The 19,586-nt window shown below is 42.7% G+C and overlaps 1 protein-coding gene across 2 annotated transcripts in view; it reads left to right on the forward strand.

Moving 5' to 3' along the window:
• Window positions 1-19,586, forward strand: part of ptgfrnb (prostaglandin F2 receptor inhibitor b) — a 93,545-nt gene that overhangs the window by 9,550 nt on the left and 64,409 nt on the right. For both annotated transcript variants that reach the window (XM_080297492.1, XM_026157626.2), the window contains exons 4-5: window positions 6,631-7,038; window positions 11,943-12,353. In XM_080297492.1, the coding sequence (XP_080153618.1) occupies window positions 6,631-7,038; window positions 11,943-12,353 (819 nt within the window). The remainder of the gene's footprint in view (window positions 1-6,630; window positions 7,039-11,942; window positions 12,354-19,586) is intronic.

Raw genomic sequence — 19,586 nt, forward strand, 5'->3', positions numbered from 1 at the left:
CGGATCATGTCATCCAGCATGACAACTGCTTGGTTGTCCTTTGCTTGAACCTCTGTTTTGCTCGTATCAGGCTTATTATTATCATTAGCCTCCTCCAGTTGCTCTATGAGCTCTTTAATTGTTTCTTCATGCTGTTTTTTGTCGGCGATCATCTGTGCATGAAGTTTGGTCACTTTAGACTGGTAATAAGAAGCCCTCTTATTAGCAGCTACCAGTTTCCAGTAAAGCTCGTTCTGGTGGTTTTGGGAAGCTTGTAGTTGATGCCTGAGAGCAGCAATCTCACAACATGAATCATACTGGACTCTGCCATCATGGGGTATAAATCTGGGATTTGGCTGATGTTGCCACGTCCCTCCATTTGGCCCAGGGTTTTGTCCACTGGCGTTATTCGTGTTTGCCTCTGTCTCCATATTCACGTCGTCCTTTGGTTCTGACATAGGGAGGGATCCAGGGTTTTCCCTTTCAGAGGTTTCCTGACACTTCTTCATTTCTCAGGTTGCTTCCATCAGCCACGTTGTTTTGGGCTTCTAGAAGAGCCCGAGCATACGCCCGAGTAATCGGTCGTCTGGGTTCTTCAGCCACTCTTTTCTGTTTTTGCCCCCTTTTTTTCTTGCCTTTCACGACCACTTCGGTTTGAACTTGTGCCAGAGGACGTGTTTCAGGATTTGGTGTTTGGGGTTTTTTGAGGTCATTTTCCGATCTTTGCAAAACTGTTATATTTGGGTTCACGACCACTTCCATCTGTGCTTCTGCCATTTTATATGTGTCTGCTTCAGCGTCTGCGTCTGCTTCTGCGTCTCTCTGTGTCTTCCTTATCTTGGTTTTAACAAACAGGTTGTTTCGTAGTTCTGCCACCAAAGAGTTGCAACAGTTGACTGAATTTCTCCTTCCAATGACAGAATGTGATGACATCACAAGTTTTGTGCCTTTGATGACATCACAGGCTTTGTGCATTTGATTCTGTGATTGGATAATTTGAAAATAAACTGCCCACAAATGTACTTTTAAAAAGTCATTTTATTTTGTAGTATATGTTGAATTAACACTATAAAAGCTACTCGACCAGAATTGCAGTTAAAAATAAAACAAAAGCAAAACACAAGTTTTTATAAATGGTTGTTACAAACAAACCAAAGTAGAAGACGACTGTTTAGTGGAAAAATATTAGACATGCTCTCTCATAATAACTGTGTAATAATGTAAACTAAGACATGTCGAAAACATTGATATTTAGTTAAAGGTATTTATTCAAACGATCCAATGACCAGCATGTTTTAGTGAATGTCTGTAGGCACTGGGAGCTTGGTGGTTGCCTAGGCGACAATATGTCATCTATGTTTTGTTTTTAATTCAGTTTCACTGGTGAAACTAAGAAACAACAGGCTGTAGAGGGACACGTTAACAGAGCTTTACTAACTCTTACTGTCATATCCACTGTGGACAAATCTGTATAGATTTATATTAATATATTAATCATTCATTTGAATAACCAAGGATGCAAAATAAATATCACAGGAGAGTTTATGAGACGAGGTCAAGTTCAGAGACACAAGTTTAGCAGAGGTGAAGCCTCGAGGACAGCTGGCAGCTACACCCATGTATGACAGCACCCACCTGTCACAAAGAGCAGCCTTTCCGTGCCTGACTCTGCATAATTGTCAGCATCCAAGCATTTTAAATGAGTCATCATCCTCAGAAATCATCCTTTGCACAGTCGTTATGAAGAGGAAAATAAACTTTAGAGCTGAAAATCAGATATGAACCGTGTTGATTTTTGCTCTAACGTTAAACTTTTTACCAAGAGTGTGTAGGCACAGACTTTTTTGAACAAGTGGCCATTAAAGGAAATGCAGTTAAGCTTGCTTAATTGCAGCTTAAAAGTTCCAGGTTTTTGCCGATGTTATTTTATCTAAAAGCCGGCTATTTCAAACCGACTCTATCCTTTGAAGAGCTAATGGGCCCCTAGATCTTTTGTAGACACACGGTTGAAAGAGATACGCTTTCCATTACTCAGATCATCTACTACATTCAGTGTGAAGATTTAATTTGAACTACTTCCTGACAAAGAAACATGTATTCAGCATTTTCCTTTGAATTTAATTGGGTTTCTTTTTTTTCTAGTTGGCAATTAAAGCTGTACTCTCCGCATTGGTTTAATCTGGTGTTTACCCGTGTCCAACCCATCCTTCTCAGGACAATTCTGTCCTCCAGAAAGAATTTCTTTTTTATAAGTGGTAATTTGAGTAAGATTTTACCTGAGGAGGTTTTAAGAAATGAACTCACAAAGAGCAATGTCTGACAGCAGGTTAGTTAGCTCCATAATGCACCATCATGTTCAGCTGCTCTCTGCTTCCCAGCACGGCTCCCCAGACACCTTGTTAAATTTAGACCTGAATTAACTAGGCAGCGCTGTTTGTGAGCGAGAGATTGTCGTGTATATGTAGAGCATATGTATCAGTGAGCGCTTCGTTTTGCAGCATGTAAAGGACAAAATATTTCTGACCGAGACGGTCTTTAACGCAGATGATGAGCTAGATTTATACCATTTGAGTCATATGTGTGCCACATTTCTTACACACACACACAAACGTGCGCTGCCTCTTTCAGCCCACTGAGGCTGATTGGTTATGTAAGAAACAAGTGAAGTACAGGTCGCTGAGGGTTTGAGAACTCCTTTCAGGCTAATTTTAATTGATAGAGCAAAACGCAGATTATTTGCTCTGCCTTTGTCATCTGCCACAGACAGCACTGCAACACAGCAGCATCAGCAGGCCTGCAGGCTGCTCTGACCTCCACTGCCAGGTCTGACTGGTGTCTGTTGCAGTCCTGTTTATGTCCACGGTTTAAGAATGCCTCAAGGATTCAAATAAGTGCTTTAAATCCTGCAATAAGCACAGTTTTTCCTACGGATAGAATGTTGTTAAACGAACAGAGACATCATGATGCAAATCACCCAAAATCATACAAAGAACCAAAGCACGAGAGGAGGAGTTCTGTTGATGCCGAATCAACAAAGCACCAGCAACACCCATGCATATCTGCTGTATTCGTCGCTATCAGCAGCATGTTGTAGCCTGATCGTCATGTTTTAATTTGACAGCCTGGTTTGTGTTGAGCTGATCGATAGATAAAGAGTGACATTTAGACTACAGAGGTCGTATGTCTATGTAGCAGTTCACAGAAAAGACTTTGAGTCTTTTATCCAGCTCGTCTGGAATGGGTCCTGCGATGTTCGAGCGTGCCCGTGTGAGGATATACACCAGGTAGCTGTCCAAAGGATTCACACCGAGCGAGTGGAAGTTATGTCCCGTCTCCTGCATGGCTGCTCAAGAAAATCTCCTGTTGTGTGCAACTGTGAGAGAGGACAACTTACAGGACAACTTTTCTAGACACTGTCAAGAAATATGTAATGAATGAACCTTTAGAAACAATCATCTGAGTGTATTTCATGCACATACAAGCTGAAATGTGATAATTATGATTGAGACTAGAATCCCAAACCTCTGCTATAGATCTATTTTGATTTACTTATGTTATACATGCAGGTGTTGGTATGTCCTTCACTTAAATATTCACTTCATATCCTGCTCTCTTCCATCAATACTTGTGCGGACGTATGCCCTGAGTTTAAAATGTGTACAGACTCATACATGACAGGAATTGAAATCAGACAAAAAAGGTACAAAAATTCTTCTGAACATGGATAACATCATATTGTTACCTCTCAACAGATTCTGTCCATTTTCATGTGTTTGCTCACACTTTCCAGTGAACATGTTTATTAGAGATGGGAAACCTCGTGATACGACATTATCACAATATAAATTTATTGGTTTTCTTAAATTTTGTGATACTTTGAGTAAATGGTAAATGGCCTGCATTTGTATAGCGCTTTTCTAGTCCATAGGACCCCAAAGCGCTTTACACTACTTTCAGTCATTCACCCATTCACACACACATTCACACACTGGCGATAGCAAGCTACCGACCTTCTGATTAGTGGCTGACCCAATATTGCAGTATTGCAGTAACATATTGTGACTAAAATTGCCTTTTTCCAACTGCAGATTAAGTCCTCAGACTTAGTCAATAACTTAATTTTATTGGATAAAACAGATACATCAGTTATCTTTTTGATGCAAAATGAAATTTTGAGCATACGATCACTGTCACTAAAACCTGCTATAAATGTTACTATAAGACAGTCAGTCTGATATCAGTCTGTGATTGAATGGAGTCAAGTTGGCAGTTAAAAGCACTCTGCTTCTGATAATGCAGAAATTAACTGTAAAAAATCACATAGCTGTTGCTGTCTACATGGAAAGAAATTCACATTGGACTATTACAGTTGTGCTCCGCATCCTTCTGGTCTTCTATAGGAATATAATCAGAATACAGGCAGCTGAGTTGAATCCCCTTGAGTTGCGCTCATTCAGAAATCCCCATTAACACTGATGGCAACTTTTTGTTTTTAAACAAACCTTCAACAATCTCTCTGAGACTGATTGGAGTCAGTCCAAGTCAGACTGCAACTGTTTGCAGAAAGGTTGCCTTTTACCTCCAGCTTTGGACAACCATTTAGTCAGCACAAGTTGCAAGAATGATGAACAAAAATCAAATAACCAGGCAGACTAGTATTTATTTTGTAGTTGTTGGTAGCTGTAAGGAGTTGGCTGTCATATTTCTACTCGTGTGACTGAGCCATTAGCCTCCAGCCTTGGATGGTCTGTCAGTTTGGTTTCATTAATGTAAGTTTGCTCGGCTAACGTTACCTCAGGATGTTGGTGCATGAGAGGAGCCCTCTTCTTCACGGTATTCCCAGAATATTTTAATTTACATAGATGATAACAATATCACGACGCAAAATATTGCAATGCCATGTCAATTTATATCAACGCCAGCGTTAATCGCACAGAACAGTATTCACGAAGACAGTCAAACCTGCTACAACACTTGTAAGTGCACAGTAGTAATTAATGTTAATGATTTATTCATTGGAAAGCGATCGAATTTTAATAAAGAGCCGGGACATTTTCACTCGCAGGACAATAGACGGTTGAAGCAGCGCTGTGCATCGTTGTCTACACCCGGACGTGTTGATCCGTTGTTTTTAAGTTTGCGTCTGAAGTTGGGGCGAACTTTTTATTCCTAACTGCTTACAAAGCAGTCTTTCCCACAGGATGTAAACGTGGCATTTCTCTAATTCCCATAATGCATAGCCACGTACTTCTCATTCCCGGCCATCTGCCGCTTCTTGGATTCATTTGTAACGCGACTAGAGCTGCCTTCCAAAATACACAGTTCATCATTTATCTAAAGCATTTCAGTGATAAATCTCAGAGTTTGGAGCTACTGTTGCTTTAAAGTGTGAGAAATGGTAATGTGTGCACACAAACATACACAGAGCACAGATTTCCTTCTTTTTTTTAATATACAAAGTTCAAATGACTTGATTGCGATGATAAAACAGAGCCTGTAATTTTTGCTTAGCAGACACGCCAACCCCACCCTGATATTGCCTCTCAGCTTTGTTATTAACCCCCCGTGTCTTCACTGCATCTCAGCATCTGTCTTTTCCCCGCACTCTTCCCGTTGCGAGAAGCAGAGGTAAAAACTTATTTTCATAGCTCTCGCCGTGCATGCATTTAAAAGCAAAGCCATGCTCCCATCAGGAAACCCAGGAGTTATAGGCCTTTCACTTTATTTTATTTTTTTCTCTCCAGCAGTGACTCATCATCCTCCTTCGTGTGTCATAACAAGAAAGGAATGAGCGGTGAAATCTGCTCTGTAAAGACCTTCTGGATGATACGTTTAGTTTCATTTTTAATACGTAAACGAGCCTGAGATGAAAGAGTGGAGGTGAAAGTGGTTGCGTGAGAGTGTTGAGAGTTTACTTGGTTAAGACGGTGACCTTCAGAAGCACTCCTCTGGGCGTGTTGAGGTTTTTTTTGCAGCTTTATCTGCGTCTGTTTGTTTGTCCTTCAACCAATGACCTTGGCACGAGTGTATGCGAAATATTATGTTGGATTACATGAATCACTAGGAGTTTACACTAGCCCTGATTTTTGCCTTTTAGTTTAAGCCGGATGACCTGACAGACGGGCCGCTTTGAGGTGTGGTAAACAAAGGTGTGACACTGAAGTAAGATTAAGATTCTGTCACTCCACCCAATAAATAGATGCACAAAGCTTTCTGGTTTCTGTTTGTTCTGTCTGGTTGTAGTCCAAGTTTTATTGGGCTGTTGTGTTCAAGCAGGTTTTTGACACTTGCAGGTAAACCGGGGAGCGCATTGATGAAAATAGGGCTCCTTAAATGTAATCTGGAAACACTCAACTGTGGTTTGAAAAAGGAAAAAACATCTGTTAGGGTTCTTGAACGTATCCTGGCAGCCAGAGCAGAAGGTGTGAAATATAAAATAGATGTGGGTGAAAAATATTTAACAGAAAGTTAATTCTAAATATACATCCTATATTTCCTTGTGATAAATGTTGCATGACATAACTGTGTGTGTGTGTGTGTGTGTGTGTGTTGGGGGGGGCAGCATGTGTGGATAATTTCCAGCACCTCCCAGTTTGTTGCTGTGTGATTGATTCACTCAAAACATTTTCTTTTGGTTTGTTTTCCCGTCAGTCATTCCCAACACCCTCAAGGTCTCCCCCAAGACCCCACCCCCAGTCATCTCAGAAGGAAGTGACCTAACTCTCTCCTGCAACGTCACTCGGGAGCTCATCCACCCCACCTACCTGTCTGTCACCTGGTCGGTGAAGAAGGGGACGACGTCAGAGGAGATTTTGACGTATGGTCCTCAGGGGGATGTGGTCACGGGGTCCAGGTTTGCCCGGCGTTATGCAGAAGGAGGCATCCGATTGGTCCCTGGCAGGAACGGAGTGTTTGAACTGGTGATTTCCAGAATGACGACGTCCGATGAAGGGAATTATGAATGCAACGGGACGGAGTGGACGCACGAAAGTGGAGGAAATTGGATAAAAATCGTGGAGAGTACCAAAGAGATGGGAACTGTTGCAGTTACTCCTACAGGTAAGAGTTTCACTGTTACTTGCACAGCTGATGCTTTGTTTTGGTTAACCTAACTATAGAAAAAAACCCTAAAACATGCTTTTGCCAGACAGATGCATTGCATTTCACTGTAGTGGATGCATGCTGCCCCTAGCTGAGCCTGGTTCTGAAGGAGGTCACTTCCTGTTAAAAGGGAGTTTTTCCTTCCCACTGTTGTCAAGTGCTTGCTCACAGTTGGTGTTTTCTGTCTTATTGGTCTTTTTCTTACATTATAAACTGCCTTGAGGCGACTGTTGTTGTGCTTTGGTGCTGTATAAATAAACAGACTTTGAAATGTGTTATGAAAGATGTCCTGTATCTGTCCTTCTGCCAGTGGAGCTGAATCACTCTGTTAGAGAAGATGCTCTGCTGCCTGTGCAGTAAGTGGTGAAGAGGGCGGTCAGGATTTTACACGATTGTTCGCTGACCTCCTCTCACAGACAGAGACGGCCTTCCTTATTACTTCATTTAGTCTGATTGGCTGATCAGATGGTGCGCGGCATTGTGTTTGTGGGTGGCTCATGTGAGGTGGGCACAAAGGGAGACAGCACAGTTCCCTGTGGAGCTCCAGTGCTGCACAGAGTAATGCACGGGACTGTGGAGATGGTGGATGTGTGTTTACTGACATTTCCTGTAGCTTCTCTCTCTAAACGCTCTCGAGGAATCAAAGGAGGCGATCCTCACCGTGCAGCTCTCTGCAGCATGTAGTGTCTCACATTCAGTCTGTATGCAAACTGCAGCAGGTCAAGACTGGTCTCTGCGTCACCTCCGTCACATGTGATGTGAAGGCAATTAGTTAATAACCGTTAAGCTGTGATGGTACAGGAACCAGACGGGACGGTTTCCATAAAACCGATGTGTTCCCCTGTTTCAGGCTGAGGTTGTAAATGTGACTCAGGATCGCTAACAGCTGAACCTCGGGGCTGACGCATTCAGGGCCTGCAGCCTCGCTCTGGTGGATTGTCTCCTAACCCGGCCAAAAGTCACAGAAAAGCCAGGCTGTGCTTCTAAGATGTAAACCACACCCTTCCTCAGACCTTTGAGAGCGTGTCTTCAGCTTCGTCATTGCTGTGTGCCTCTCAGTATTTCCCACTACACTGTTCACGCATCCATCCATCCATACACCCTCACTGCTAATAATACCGACGTTCACACTTCGTGGTTTTCTCTTTTTTGTTTTTCTTACTTTCATAATTTTGTCACATTTAATCATTCCTGGCTTCAGTCTGCATCTCTCTGACTTTGGAGCCAGGCTGTGACAATGTTGGCTCGACTGGGATTGCATAATGTTGAGGAGTGATAGATCAAGTGGACGCTAATTTTAACAGAGAGGTTTATTCATACAGATATGATGCTTATCAATATCAGATGCAAGAGCGAAGGTTTAAAAGATGCAGGTGAGATGGTGCAATTGAAATAAAGGACAGGTTGTGAAGCTGGAGGACGTAGGTTGAATAGTTTGGATGGGACCACAGGGATAGTTGGAGATGGAGGCAGATGATCTTCTGTGGCAGCAGTGAAAACAAGAAGAGGATTAACTAATGAGATACAGTAACATATATTTCTACATGTTTAAAGACTTCAAAATAAGATGTTTCTGGACAACATGCATTTCTTTGTCTCCAGCAGTCCACACACACAGGCAGCTTGTATGCGACCCAGGCATACCGCACTAATGCTCGAGCTTATTGCTGTTGACACAGACTTGTGACTCTGACCTGCGTGGTCTGCTTTAATTCACATTACCGAAAAACTATAGAATCATGCCTAGGGCTGTGCGATATGACCAAAATCTCATATCCCGATATAAGAATTCTATCGTCCAATAACGATATAAATCACAAAAATGTAACATTTTCTGTAAGTTCTGTGAATCTCGGGCAGCTCGTCTTGCGTGAAGTGTTTGTCATGTAGCTGGAGTCGAGTGTTTTAACCGATGCATGAAACGATACATTTTTAGACATAAGTTGTAACAGCCGCCGTTTTCTTTGAGTATTTATTACACGGCGTGCTGCGGGGAAAAGCCCGTTCTAACGTTTGAGTCTAAGGTTTATTTTTTTTTTAGCACCTGACGGCTCTTTTTTAATTCTTATCCGTAAATACTCTGCATACTCTTTCATGTGATTCAGTTTATTTTGAAAAGTCTCAACAGGATCTTGAGCTTTATTGTGAAAGGTTTATGTGGGAAATAAACAAGCGGACACGCAATGGTTTTACCGTCCTTGTTGCTAACGACAACACATAAAAACAGGCGCTTGTCCGTCTGTAGTGTGGTTATATTAAATATAAGAGAAAGAGAACTTTAAGGAATGAATATAGCCACTACAGTGACCATCAAAACGATGAAAAAATGTTGCTATAAACAGTTTATTTTTGCGACACCACGAAACAAGCGATAGCGTAAAATGAAACGATAGATGTTTTTATGTCGTTATCCGATATATATCCTTATATCGAACAGCTGTCGGAGAGTAGCAGTTAATTAAAAGAGGGCCACACAAGTGAACAGTTTATCAGATTTCTTCATGCAGTCTTTAAAGAACCGAACATTAAACTCTGAACACCTTTAAATGGGAACTTGCTTTTCCCGTTGATAAAGTCTGAAATTTATCCAAAGTGCTCCAGTGGCCGGATTGAAGTCTTTGCTCCGGGGACCAATTTTGGCCCCCGGGCCTTATGTTTGACGCCTGTGATATAAACACATTATGGGGCTTTATACACTGAGCTGTGTGAAGTCTGATCAGGTTTATCAACTAATTATGGGCAACTAATTTTTTTAACAGTCCTCACACCTGTGAGGTGTTTCTGAGGTGAAATGATTGAAGTGAATGATTCTTAACACTAAATCTGCTTACTTATTACTTACTCAACTCTTTCTTTCTTTTTTTTTTTTTTTTGTCTCCTTTTTTCAGCCACAGCGGTTAGTGATTTGCTGCCCGGCCTCAGCTTCGTGCGTTTGTCCTTCCCTTGGACAAAATTTAAATATCTTTTCTGGGATAATTGAAAAGGAAGCTGGCCGGTGGTTATTCAGGCTTCAAAAGATCCTTTGAAAAAAAGCCGAGGGTCATCAGTAGCAGTGCAGTGCGCCGCTTCCACGTGAGTCTGCGCGCACAGGTTCTCTGCACATCCCCAGCAGGGGAGGGATCAGTACATAATCCTCAAATCTGCTTCCTGATTTGGGATAAAAGATATTTAGTATATGCATACTTAATGTGCAGATCTGTGAGCTGCTGTTGGATGTTTAACGGCAGTTCGCAGCAGCGGTCGTCTTGGGACACAATGCTCAGCAAAGTGTAGAGAGGATCCCCACGATTCCCTGTGTGCAAGCAGCTTGCGACAATGCCCGGAGTGAAATTGGAAGAAAGTCAAGGATGAGAGGGGCGGGGAGGGAGGGGACATGGGAGAGTTCTCCCTCTGTTGTGTGGCTGTCTTCATTTTAAAGGAATCTCCTCCTCTGTGAACCGCTCGTCTTTTCATTCTCTCTGCCTGCCTCGCTCTCTCCCAGGAGGTTCACGACCCTCATTGGCTGACCATAGAGGCCCCTATGTGCACAGACACACACTCAGACACACACACTTTCTCTGTCTGTCTCTCACGCTCATCGGTGTGGTTGCTCTGGTCACCATATCTTATATCTTTCCAGGTTACCATATCCTCTTAAGGGGTTTGTAATGAAACCAGTGATGAGCAGTGCACACACACACACACGCACACAGACACACAAACAGGTCTCGGTCTCAGGTCCATTGTGTCCCAGTCTCTTTATATTGACTTACTGACTTGAGTAAAGAGGATGAGAAAAGTCAAACAGAGTGAGCTTTGTCTCTTTTGTCTGTTTCCAGACACCATACAGACTTTTTTCTCTCCCCCATACTGCTGTTTATGTTGTCACTGGAGATGATATTTACAAGCCCGATCCAATCTTTGGGTTTAAAGATACATTTTTTTAGAAAAAGGAGAAGTAGGCTGACAGCCATTTGTAATTGGCTAAACCCCCCCCCCCCCCCCTTTTTTTTTTTTTTTTAAATTAGTAAAGAGACCTGCAGGAAGGTTTCTTGAGCACCTCTGCGTAACAATGCTGTAGGAGCAATCGCATACACCCATGCACTGCTCTAAATGTTTTTTTGTTATCTCATGACTGATATGACGAGGATGTACAGACTGTGCTGTTACATCCCGTTTTATCCCGAACTATAATAGCACTTCCCGCTTTCGGTAAGATTCGAATCAGCCAGTTGGCCAATTTGCTTATTCATATATCTGTCGTGCTAAATGAGTCACAGGTGTAGTGTTTTTGGCTTTGAATGGGACTTTGTGCTTACGTGTGCTGTCACCGCCCAGCTGGTTTGTGTACATAAAGGAAGTGTTTCCCACAGTTTGATTGGTGGGCATGCAGGCATGGGCACCTTGTTTACTTAAAGGAATAATACTATGCGTACTCTTTAAAGAAATAACTGCGCATTAATTAGCTGCCTCTGCTGCGAGTTGCCCCGGCTCACATTACCACCTTGACGTGCAGTTGCAGACGGTTGTTCTGCCCTGCAGCATCGGCAAGCTCAGTGTAGTGACACATGAAAGCCGATCTTCACAAATTAGTCATCCAGCTGTTGGAGGAAAACTAGTCGATCAATCGCATCGTTGATCTATGAAAAAACAAGGCTACCTGAGTAGATGTGTGGATGTAGGAAACACCTCATTTGACAGAATCTGTGCCTTTTCCTGTTTTCTCTGACTAATTGTTAACATGAAAATGCTCATTATGCTTCAGTACATGAAGTTTTTTGGTGGGTTGGGTCAGTGCGAGGACAGAGACTTGAAGCATTTTATTGTCTTCATGCAGTGTTTTCTTAGGATTCATTGACTGATGCCATGTCTGTCCTCTCAAGGTCGTTCCCTCAACGTGAAGGCCTCACCCTCCTCCTCTCCCTCCTCCACCTCTCTCGTCCTCTCTCCTGGCAACTCGCTGACCCTGATGTGCGGCGTCACCGCCGACAACCTGCCCGCCCTCTCCCTGGAAGTGTCCTGGCTGGCCGACGGCCGTGAAATCATCACCATGGATCGCAGCGGGGTGGTGATCTCAAACACATCCTCCAGCGGAGCGCAAGGAAAAAAGGGGGAGGCGAGCCTGCAGCGAACAGAAACCGGCGACTACAGGTTGGGGGTGAGGGGGGTGACCATTGAAAATGGAGGGAACTACACCTGCCGCATCAGAGCGTTCATCAATATAGAAGTACGGAGGTGGTACATGACAGCGGAGAAGACATCCAACCCTGTGACTGTGAAGGTCTCTGAGATCCGTGAGTGTTTTCCACAGTGTTCTTCTTCTTTGTTGCCACACTATGTCTCATCTCGTATAATGTTTCAAATGAATGAGTTGAGCTTAAAGGACCAAATCAGTAATGAGAAGAAAACATTAAATAATCTTTTTAGAGTGGTCCTATTGTGGTTTCCATTATTGTTACACTGCAGAAATGTTTGTGCTTGTCCATAAAAAGCTCTCGGGTACCAAGTGCTTTTCTATTCTCGGCTCTGTGTGATGTCAGAGAGTGTGTATCATCTCCAGCACATGGGTCTGTCCTTGAGTGGAGAAGCCCCACCTACCTTCTGTTTGCCAAGGTCAGCCAATCAGAAGAATGTTTGCAAAAAGCAGGAGAGCGAGGGACGAATAAAGACAAATCATTTTTTTAGTGTAACTCATGCAAACACTGTTAGAGATGAAAGGTAAAAATATTGAAATGAACATAGGTCTTATTTAAGTTCCTCAAGTAATTTAATTTATTTGTAATAACAGCCTCTTTACTGGGAAGACTGGGACTTCTTTCTGCTTGTAGCATTGTGTGCGCCTGGGATCAGGATTTCTTTCCAGCACATTGGTTTAGAGAAGAAAAAGGTGAAACGCCCCGTTCTGCTCTGCTGTGAGTAAAGCTGGGAAATGCCACCCTGATGTGCTGCTAAAACAATCAGCAATTTATTAGTTATTTTAAACGTTTCACTGTCTAAATCCTCTTCTCGTTGAGTGATCTTGTTGGCTGTTTTTTTTAATTACAGCTTCAGTTCCTATGATGGATTTGAATTGCTTTTGGACGTGTTCTGAGCTATGATGCTTTGTTTTTTTTAGTAAACAGTTTAAATTGTGACACAGTAGATGTGGGGCTCTGTCTGTTGGCTTATTGATTTTTGCATAAAACCAATAATGACTGTCTCTTTCTCAATTTTCACCTTATCAGCAAACTTTAAATGTTCCTACTCTCGACAAACGCACTCTCAGGAAGGTGTGTGTGCATCTCCTTGGCTGTGGTTGGCTAATTTTTCTTAAAGGAGTAGTTGGGGGAAGTAACAGTAAGAAGCCATGTGCACGTTTCTCATGTATGATTTCATGAGGTGTGGATGTGTAACAGTGCTGCTAGAGATGAATCTTGAGTCTTAAGGGGGGTAGCTCTTTAATCCCCTCATCAGCCTGTCGACTCCTGCTGCGAAGAGGATTGATTAGTCATGCCTGTCCTGCTCCGTGTACCCCTGGGTATTCTGTTAGTGTGCCTGGGTACATGTGCACGATGCTCTGATCCTGCTTCTAAAGAGCAGTGATGTCAAACACAGTTGACACAGCAATCAATTACTGGCGTGGTGGGTGGTCTCTCTGTCTATCCGTCTTTCCCTTCTCTATTTCCATCCTGCTCTCGCTGTGTTTGAATTTCACTTCATGTTGTATTTAGATATAGCTGGCATGCTGGGAAGGTTATCTGTGTCATGCAGTTAGTCATGGAATTGGTTTCTTTGTTTCATCCTTAATATACATAGCTGAAGTCATGGTAAGTGTATATATACATATCAGTAAATAATAATAAAAACTCATCTTACGCTCAGAAGCTCTTAAAATGAGGTGAATAAATATTCAGTGGAACTACAAACATGACATATGACACTTTTATTTATTTATTTAACAAAAATTAAGCCAAAATGTAGAAGCAAATCAAAATGTAGAAGCAAATCAAAATGCAGAAGCAAAATGCAGAAGCCAAAGTGCAGAAGGATGTACTGTAGTACGCACACCATTACTACAGTTTGCAGCTCTGGAGAATTCAGGTTTGTTTTAACAAAGTGCCAAGAAGGAAAGAAGTCAGAATCAGAATCAGAATACTTTATTGATCCCTGGGGGAAATTAAGTCATCAGTGATCTTAGAGAAGCATCATAATAAAAGGTTATAAGGAAATTTCCAAACAATCCAAAGTTCATCCTTCTACTGGTCGATGCTTCCGGGAGTGGACGTCCCATCAAATTCGCCCCAAAGATCGTGCAATACTCACGGAAACAGTTCCACAGCTTCTTCTCTCTCAAAAGAACATGACAGCATTACTACCAGTTTATAAAGCTGCATCTGAACAAACCACAAGAATTTTGGAATAATGTTCTTTGGATGGACGAGACCAAAGTGTAGGTGTTTGGCCATGATGCACAGCACCACATTTGGTGCACACAGGTCCACACTGGACCCGTGCACCTCGAAGTCATCGACTTGACCATGAACTGCTAGAATACCAAAATATTCTAGGTTCAAATGTGAGGCCATCTGTCTGACAGCTAAAGCACAGCAGAAAACCTGTAACAGAATGGCTTAAAATCAAAAGAATGAAGGTGTTGTAATGGTCCAGTCAATGTCCAGACTGATAGGTCGCTGACACTGATGTTCTGCTCTCAAGGTGGAGGGACCTTGAGAGCAGAACATCGTCAGTCAGAACTGAAACAGCAGGGGGCCTGCACATTCTACACCATGTTTGAGATTGTTTTTTCTTTTTTTGACTTTATCAACTAGGGATTGAAGGTGACTTTTGACTTTTTTCTTTTTCTTTTTTTCTTTTTTTGAATTAAAAGCCGCAAAGGCCGTCTTTCAAGGGCAGATGCAGGTTTTACCACTAAAAGTCTGTTTGGTGCAGACTTGGGTGGTCCAGGCAGAACCAACCTGGAAAATTTTACATAATCAATGGGAAAAGCGAATGAGGGTTTATGCATGTTGTACTTCTTCTAAATTGATCTTGTTGACCCAAATAGTCTTTCCTGCAAGGTCAACCACTCAGAATTTTATAAAAGCAAGACACAACAACAGTGTCATGCAGGAAACAGAATTACTGTTTTGATAATGGATCAAAGCCAACAACAGAATTTAGAATAAAATTAAATAAAATTAACTTCCCATCCATAATATTTGGTGCTGACTTTTTTTTTCTAAATACTGTCTAATAGGGGCTTTGTTGTGTAGTGGTTAACATTTGCGTTTAAGAAATCCGCAGTTTGACTCCAGTAGGAGACACCAACCAACCTCAAGTAGGGTTCAAGGTTTGGGGGTAAGAAGCAATGGGCGCGTCAGGAAGATGTAAAATCTTTGCCTCTTGGGAACTGAGGGATCAGCCAAAAGAAAGTTTAGTGTATTAACATCTACACCAATGGCTAAATCTTTGGTTTGTTAACCAAGCCATCCTGCTCTATTGTGGCGTCTCCGGTATTCAATACTGATGTAAAAGTCCTGTTATAACTGATCATAAGAACAGCTGAATTTCTCACAAATTCCCCAAATCCCAGATCTCAATGAAAGAAACGGACTATAATGAATAAATAAAAATTTGTTACATAAGCGCTCTTATTTCATCTACTGTACTATATTTAATGGTTTGGGGAATTCCCAGGAAGTGCTTTGGCAGATCGACTGGCTAAAAGTTTGAAAAGCCCAAGTGTTGGTTTATTTCAGGAATAAGGCAATTAGTCTTTTTGTCCCCATTTCGTTTTCGGAGAGCATAAAAGCATAAAACCCTTAATGATATTCATGGAGTCCAGTTTGCTTTGGTGCTTCTTGGCTGTAATATTGTCAGCAAGGATCAAAAGCACCTCGTAGTCCCATAATCCCTCTACGGAGTTTGGGGGATGTGGTTGCCAGAAAATACTTACATCAAAAGGAAATCGGAAACATTTCAGCATTTACTGGACGTTCAACTAACAAGTTAATAACCCATAAATCCCTGAACATTGCGATGGATTTGCCACAAGAGGTTCATGCTGTTGCTGGATTCTTCAGTCTACTTGCCCGATTTGTAGACACAGCTCCAAATCAGAACAACGGTCCCCTCAAGGTGCTTTATACTGTAAGGAAAAGGCCCTACAATAATGGAGGGAAAACCCCCAACAATCAGACGACCCCCTATGAGCAAGCACTTGGTGACAGTGGGAAGGGAAAACTCCCTTTTAACAGGAAGAAACGTCCAGCAGAACCAGGCTCAGGGAGGGGCGGGGCCATCTGCTGCGACTGGTTGGAGATGACGGGAGGGAGACGTGACAAAAGACACACTGTGAAAGAGAGCCAGAGATTAATAATTACTAATGAATGCAAAGAGAGTGAAAAGAAGTAGTCAGCTAGTGCTCCATGGGTGACTCAGCGTTAACAGCCACCTTTGCTTTATCACTTCTTGGTTTGCACCCAGTTTTATAGCCGGCCTTTGGAGAATTTAGCTGGGCTTTCCTTTCCCGTATCCAGCGTGTGGATCAGAGAGAGAATGTGGAATCCATATCCTGGTGTGCTTTAAACAACTGGAGAAGCAGGTTCATTTAGCTTTGCTAACAATGTGCAGAAGCTGGATAATAAAAGCTACAGGGTGTCATTACTGTTAGCGTAAAATCTAACAGTATATCAACCAGCCCGGCTTCAGAATGTGACTTTGAATGTGTGTTGTTCCTGTTTACTCTAGCCGCGCATGAATTATAAAGGCGCAGGGTGCCTGTTGTTTGCTTTGGAACCACTGAGCACCCCCCCTCCCGATTGCAGTGCCCTCCTTCTTCAAAATCTTTAGACAAATTGTACTGTTACGAAAACAAAAAGCAAACAGGCAGATTTGTTCCAGCTACACATGTTCAGCACCGGGCACATCTTTGTTTTAAAGAGAAGTTATTGTCAAAGGTTGGCCTGAGTCGACGGTGCGAGCAAGTGATCAGAGCTGGCGACGTCCAGCATGTTAAAAAACAGCTAATGGCTTTGTTTAGACGAAGGCAGGTCTAATGTACATGCACATGGAGCAGTTTAGCAGGATTTCTTTATATGTATTTAGTGTAAAACACATAGTGAGCAGTCTTATGGTGTGGTCCAGCTATTAAACTACAATATATCTAAACGACAGCCGGTCAGTCTCAGTGGACGGTACAGTGCGCCTCTGCTAGCTGCAGGACATCCTGTAAAGTATGTCAAAGGCAGCCTTTAGTTAAACCAACAGCCATCTCTTTTCCAAACTCAAAAGATTCCTCAAGCCCGGAGGATCCGTGTTACATCTGCAAATATCAGCAAAGCTTTGCGGGCACACGCATATCAAAGTCAGCCCGCATAAGGGCACAGTATCGAACGGCACCATCAAGGACATCGTCTCGCTTTCCAACTTAACCGTTTGCATGTGTTTGTGTTTACGTGTGTGTGATAGCACTCAGATTTATCTGCATGCTTCCTCTGCATGTGTGTGTCTGCTGAGTGGTTTACAAGTGTATGAGAATGAAAGTAGGTTTGTTGAAGGCGCTCTCTGGAGAAGTAAGTGCCACATGCACACGCACGCTTCAAACACTGTCTTCAGTGTGTTTGTGTGTCCCACATACTGAGGGTATGAGGCGGTTCTCACTGGTGGAACTCTTACATGCTGGCCTGGGGGTAAACATTCCTTCATTCTGCGTCTGCTGAAACACACACACTAACATTTCTAATTGACTATACAGAAGCTCATATATTCCAAACCCGTTCCTCTCAAGTTTTTTTTGTGCGTGCACGTTGGTGTGTCTCTCTGTGTGTTGTCAGCCAGTCAGCTCCTATTCAACTGATGTGCGGCCTTGAGGATTGCCCCTTCTTCCCACGATGCTTTGCTACAGGCTCACCCTACCACGAAGTGCAAAAAAAAAAAAAAAACAGAGTTGGAGAACTTGTTTAGGAGTTTCCCCACGGCAGGAACACGCACAGACACACACACAGATACACACGGAGTTAAAGAGGGTGTAATTTGTCTCACCCTTGGCTACACTTCCCCTATGTGTGCGCGCGTTGTCGTGTCAGCTGGAGTTACTGTCAGTAGAGCCACTTTACTGGAAAAAAGACATCTTGTAGTTCATGCAAAGTATTCAATTTTGTGTATTTTATGAATATGCGCAGCAGTCATGTCTGCGTACCACGCAGATACGGACCTGTGCACATTCGCTTTGAATCTGTGAATCATTTTGGTCTCTAAGCTGCTGTTTCCAGATTATCTAAACCACTTCATTTGAAGGTAAACTCAAAGGGTTTGTGCACACAGCTGTGGCACGTATACGCCATGAAACTGAGACAGTTTGGTCAGTCCTGTGCAGTAACGTGTCTGCTTGACCTCTTTGCTTCATATCACCTCTTTTAGTGGAAGAATCAATATAAAGATGAAAGAGTAGACTAAAAAACATTATCAGTAAATTTCTGCTACAAAAAGGGTTTTAGTAGTCTTCATGTAACCCTTACAGTGCGCCTCACGGATCCTATAGCTAAAGGAACATGTTCACCCTTTATACAGTGTCATATGACACTGTTGGGAGGAGCAAAGACAGGTGGCTCTAGTCGTGTGTGGCTGTTTGCTGTCAATTTGTAGCAAAAATCCGGTAGAGCAACATGTACTGGCTGCATGCATACATGGAAAATCCAGTATATGCATATGAGTCAAAGGCATCTGATCTCAAGCTGAACTAAAGGAGCAGCTCAGAGCTTTGATTCTTGTCACTAGTTTTGATTTTTATCTCCATCTTGAGCTTGAGCCAGTGGATTTCTCACATAGAGGGTAAATGGAAGATGTCTATGCTTTTCCCAGCATTTTATTGCAATAAGCCAAACAGTCGAGCTGTTGTGGTTTTCCTGCACGCACTTGCATCATGAAAAAAAAGCTTTGTTCATTGCGATTTAATGAGGGATGATCGGGCGTTATTGGGTTGTGATCTCAAAATAAAGATTAGCACTCACACATCTCTGGTGTTGGAGAACAGAGATGTGAGCTGTTCGTTAACCACTTGATCTTTTTTTTTCTTCTTCTGCAGTCAGTCTCTGAGCACAGGACAGAAAATGAGCAGCTGAAATCTCATTTCTCTGCTGCCTGCCTGGCCTCGTGCCACGGCACAATGAGGAATTCAGTATTATGTGTGAACCTCTGTGTGTTTCAGCTGCCACTCCACACTGAGAGGAGTCAGTGGAGGTAGTTGAACCACTTGGGGGAGGTCACAGACCCACTCAATTGGATGTATGACTGAGAGGAGACAGTGAGACCTCTCTGCAGACAGGATGGAGAGGCTCAGCCTTCCGGCTGAGATGTGAATGTCAGGTGGTGTCATTTGCAATGGAAAAAGCTCTGATCATCCAACTGTACTGGCACCAAACAAGCTGTTATCAACCAGCTGATAAACATACCGGAGCATTTAGCAGCTAAAGGGGCAGATCTTCTTCCAGCAACAAAACACAGATTAAAAGAGAAACTGCTGGAAACGAGGATTCTGGATTCGAGTA

The sequence above is a fragment of the Astatotilapia calliptera genome, chromosome 23 (genome assembly GCF_964374335.1).
Source record: "Astatotilapia calliptera chromosome 23, fAstCal68.1, whole genome shotgun sequence".
Lineage (NCBI taxonomy): Eukaryota > Metazoa > Chordata > Actinopteri > Cichliformes > Cichlidae > Astatotilapia > Astatotilapia calliptera.